Source organism: Cyphomyrmex costatus, unplaced genomic scaffold, assembly GCF_001594065.2.
Source record: "Cyphomyrmex costatus isolate MS0001 unplaced genomic scaffold, Ccosl1.0 scaffold1773, whole genome shotgun sequence".
NCBI lineage: Eukaryota > Metazoa > Arthropoda > Insecta > Hymenoptera > Formicidae > Cyphomyrmex > Cyphomyrmex costatus.
The window spans coordinates 14,290-19,401 of NW_017275795.1; the positions used below are offsets into that span (position 1 = coordinate 14,290).

The window sequence follows — 5,112 nt, forward strand, 5'->3', positions numbered from 1 at the left end:
AAAGCAAAAATAAGCCTTGCTAGCTTGATTAGGAAACTTTTGCGATTTGCGTTGTTCCATATGCGTATAAAACGCTATAATAAAAAATTTCTTTTTTTATTTTATATACTTTTTTCGCAACACACAGTAATATAGTTTACAAAATTTGCCGCGGCTTAACTTTATGCGTAGCATCGTGAGAGAGCTTATGTTTACTTTATGACAAATACAAAGATAGCTATAAATGTTGTGCATTAAATTTTCGATATTAAAGGATTTATATTCGTATAACCGCATAACTCAGATTTTCATACATTTAATATAATATTATTTTAATTATTATAGAAACGCCCTCTGACGCTTTTTATGTAAAAATCAATATGTTGAACATCCACCTCTATATATTTTCGATACTTTGAATCCTTTACTCTGATTGAATCTTAAATTCCTAACCAATTTTGGCAACAGAAAAAAAGATAATATTAAGTAATAAATACTGGGGCACGTTGTCGCGTAGAAAAAAAGGACGTTTAAATCCGAAAGTTCCGTGACGCTAAGTGATGGGACAACAGTGCACGAATCAGGACAATAAAGGTCCACCCTGTCTGCGAGGGGGTTGCTGTACGCCGCGCCTCATACCACGTGGCATTGTCCTGGCCGGTATTTGTGATATTAAACTGTTTAATCACCGAACTATAGAAAAAGCGTGAGTGCCTACGGTCGCGCGCGTCGCCGTTCGTGAGTTTCGCGTGCGTAGCTGTGTGTACATCGGTTCTCCCGCATAGCTCGTAAATCTCACCCATTCCGAGTTCCCCTCCCGTATACCATGGAGGAACGGACGGACGCTTATACACCGATACAACATGCTTGTCGTAGCCGATGGGTGAGTGTACGAAACATCCAGTTGAATCGACGAGGAACAGAATGCAGAGGATGAGGAGTGAAATCGGAGGGAAACAACAAGTTACACGACGTTGGTGGTGTGAGATTCTTTTCTCTCTCTCTCTCTCTCTCTCTCTCTCTCTCTCTCTTTCTCTTTTGCGCTAACTACTTTAATATAAAGCTTTGGCATAAAGCTGATCTTTCCTCAAAATAAAATTAACGAGGCTTACATTGAATTAACATGTGTTTTAGCCACGCGACGTAATGATATGCAAATTTTATTCATCTCTGTTGCATTTATTCACGACGCTTTAATTTTAATTGTACAGTTGGAACTGTAAGACTGTATCTACTTATGTTAATACTCTTCTCGCGATCAATTTTTGTAGCTGTGATTAGTCAAATTATTATTAGAAATTTAATTCGGATTGAATAGTAATCGTATACGTATACTTAAAAATTTCGAAACTTGCTTTAACTAGGTTAACTACAATCGATGCTGCGTTCACCGCAAATTCAGCTTTCGAAGCGAAACACATTTATCAAGAAAAATTTATCAGTGCAAAGTAAAGTTTATCAATGTAAGATATTTTATCCTTTCGCTATATCGTTAATTGACCGCGACCGATGATAACAGCATTAATAACGCGTGTCGAAGGAAGACGTAGTGTTGGTGTAAAATCGTAAAATACAAGGAGAACGTAAATAAACACGAATAGATTTCGATGCGGGATTTGCAGATCCGGGAGAGAAGCGACATCGGACAGTATATTGCACCGCTTGTTGCACCGCAACGAAACGCAATAACGTATCGGTGCACAAATGTCAGTACGGTTGTCTGTCGCGGCACATATACACCGCGGGCGAAGCTGTCGAGGACCGAAAGAATAACAACCATAATAGGCTCCTGAATTGTGTGGCGAACAATGGGCAAAATGAAAAACGACACGCTATACCCCCAGTACCCCTCTCCCCTCTCTCTCTCTCTCTCTCTCTCTCTCTCTCTCTCTCTCTCTCTCTCTCTCTATCTTGTCTCACCTTCTTTATCATTTTCATCCATTCTTGTCCTCTACCGTCTTCATTCAGCACATCAAAGTTTCTCCCTACTTTTTTTTCTACATACACACATTTTTCTTTCAAGTGGTCTATTTCCTCCTTTTCTCTTTCACACAGCCTACATCTTTTATCTTCTTCACTCTGCCAATATCTATTACCTCTCACTTCATTTCCACAGCGCCATCTCGCAATCATTTATAACTTTTTCCCTTCATTTCTTTTTATCTTCCTTATATATTCCGGCGCTCTTAAATCATTTACTCTTTTATAATCTACACACAACCTCGATCCTCTTACTTTCTCTCCTCTCACTTGCTCATCTACCTCTATATCTCTCTCTCTCACACGCTCCCATTTGTCTACTCCCCACTCACTCATCCCTTCCTGACTTACTCCCCCCCTCCACAAATAATCTCTTCTCTCTATGCTCTCCTCTGTCCACATACTCATCTCTCCTTCTCTTTCATTCTTTCTCCTTTCCAGCATACATCTTTTCCCTATCTCTCCCCCCTCTCCCTTCTCCAATCTTTCCTCATACCTTCCCGCTCTCCACCCCGTCTCTATTCTCAATTTATTCCTCCTCAATTCCTCCCTCACTATGTATCCCGGTGTTACTCTGTCCACCCCTAGGATCCATCTCAAATACTTTTCTTGCAGGGCCTCTACTTCCTTCCACTCCCTATAACCCCATATCTCCACTCCGTAGTATAATATCCCCTTCACTATGCTATCAAAGAGTTTGAGTCTCCATCGTACATCTCCCTTAAATTTCCTTTCCCCATACCCCCACACCCATCCCATCGCAATCGTCGCTTTCCTTATCCTATCTCTTACTTGTTCTTTTTCCCCTCCATATCGTGTTATCACATACCCCAAGTATATGTACTCTTTTACCTCTTCCATCCGTTTTTCCCCCCACCACCAGAACCTTTCTTTTTCTTTTCCTCCTTTCTTCCTAAATACCATCACTTTCGATTTTTCCACACTTAACTCTAATTTTTTTCTTTCTAGATACCCTTTTACACCCCTCATCATTGCTCTTAGCCCCCCCTCCTCCTTCGCGAATATCACAATGTCGTCTGCATATTCTAACGACCAGACCTTGTCTCTTTCAACTCTGACCCCCCCTATTCCTTTCCTTAGTTCTTCTTCTAAATCCGCTATATATATATTAAAAAGGGTGGGACTCAAAGGGCATCCTTGTCTTACTCCTTTTTCTACCCGATATTCTCCTGACATTTCCTCTCCTATCTTCACCACAAATTTCGTTTCTTCATATATCTCCCGTACCCTATCTATTAGATCTTCACTTATACCTCTTTTCTTCATCATTTCCCATAGAATCTTTCTATCTATCCTATCAAAGGCTGCCTTCAGATCTATAAACATCGCCCACACCTTTTTTCCACTTTTTATTCTCTTCCCTACTATATGCTGCAAGATCTTTACATTCTCTATACTTCTTCCCTTTCTAAATCCTCCTTGTGATCTACTCCACCCCTCCCTCTCATCTAGATCCTGCACAATCTTCTCATTCAGGATATTTGCGTATATCTTATACCCTATACTTGTTAAAGTTATTCCTCTATAGTTTCCGGGCACATTTTTGTCCCCCTTTTTCCATATGGGAACCACTACCCCTACTCTTCACTTTTCTGGCAGACCTTCTCCCTCCCATACTTTTTTAACAATACCCCAACACTTTTTCCTAATCTTTTCCCCTCCCCAAATCAATGCTTCATTTTTAATTCCATCTCTACCAGCTGCTTTACCCTTCCTCAATCTCCTGATTTCATTTTTAAACTCTTCCTCATTTATCTGCACTCCTTCTACTCTGTTTATATGCTGCCTTATTCCCGATTCCTCTTTCTTTTCTTCCTCGCCTCCTAACACCTTTGTAAAGTATTTACCCAATCTATCATTTTGATCTCCTTACTTATCCCCTCCCTCTTCTTCCTTCCTTTATTAATAAAGTTCCATGCTTGTGACTCAGTTCTTATATTTTCTATTTCTTCTTCTTCTCTCTTTTTATGTAATTCTTCCTTCACTCTACAAGCCTCCCTATACTCCCTTCTACATCTTATGAAATTTTCCCACCTTTCTTCCCCTTCCCTATATCGTTTCCTTACTTTATTTACCTCCCTTTTTTTCTCTCTGCACTCTCTATCCCACCACGGGCTCCCACCTAGCCCTCTTCTTTTTCCTGTCCTTTTCCATACTACTGCTGAATTTATTTCCGATTCTAATTCTTCCCATCCTTCTTGCACGTCCTCCCCTTTCCATTCTATTTTCTCTATTTTTTCTTTATATATGTTAATACCTTCTTCTGACCAATCTTGTATCCTTCCTACCTCATCTGCTACTTCCTCTTTTCTCGCGTACCTTCCTCCAAAATCTATTATGATCGGCTGATGATCTGACTCTATTCTACATCCTATTTCAAACCTATCTATCTTCTCCTATGCCTCCCAATTTGCAATTCCGTAGTCTCACCGATCTCCCCCCCCGTTCTCTTATAGGTCCATTCTCCCCCTTCATCTCCTACTTTTTCCCCATTTAAAATCATCCACCCTTCTATCTCTCTTCTATCATTCTGAGCAACTCTTTACCCTGTTTGTTTATTACTTTATCTTTTGATACTCTTTTCCCCTCCTCCGGCCTTTTCTCCTCTCCACTTAAAGTTCTTACTCCCCCTTCTTTTCCTATCCTTGCATTAAAATCTCCTACCATCACCATCTTCCCCCCTTCCTCTTCCTTTATAACTTCCTGCATATCCTCTAAGCCCTTCTTTCTCCCTTCTCTATTATAAATCGTCACCACTCTCCACTTTTCCCCATTCAATATGATCTTTCTTTCTTGTATCCCCTCCCTACTTTCAAGCTCTTCCTTATTTTCCTCTATCTCTTTCCTTATTCCCGTAATTATCCCCCCCTTCGCTCTACCTCTTCTCTTATCCCTATCTGCTGGCTGACACTTCCACCTCCATTCCTTCGGCATTTTTTCCTTTAGCTTCCCCCACTCTTTTTCATCTATCCACGTCTCTAGCAATCCTATTATTTCAAAATTTCCTAAGAACTCCCAGAAGTCTGTCTCCTTATTTTTCAAACCCGCAACATTCCAAAAAATTCCCCTCACCCGTTGTTCCCTCTTCTCTCCCCCCATTTTTGTCTTCCCCGCCCTTTTACCCACCCCCTT

At 40.6% G+C, this 5,112-nt stretch overlaps 1 protein-coding gene across 1 annotated transcript; it reads right to left on the reverse strand.

Annotated features, from left to right (window-relative positions):
* Positions 1 to 2,455: 2,455 nt before the first annotated feature.
* Positions 2,456 to 5,079, reverse strand: LOC108772084 (uncharacterized; the record flags this gene model as incomplete). The annotated part of the gene is made up of 4 exons (XM_018537539.1): positions 4,543 to 5,079; positions 4,056 to 4,376; positions 3,598 to 3,810; positions 2,456 to 3,444 (listed from the first exon to the last, which is right to left on the reverse strand). Coding segments are annotated over exons 1-4 (2,060 nt in total), but the record flags the coding sequence as incomplete, so codon positions are not given.
* Between the last annotated feature and the right edge of the window lie 33 nt (positions 5,080 to 5,112).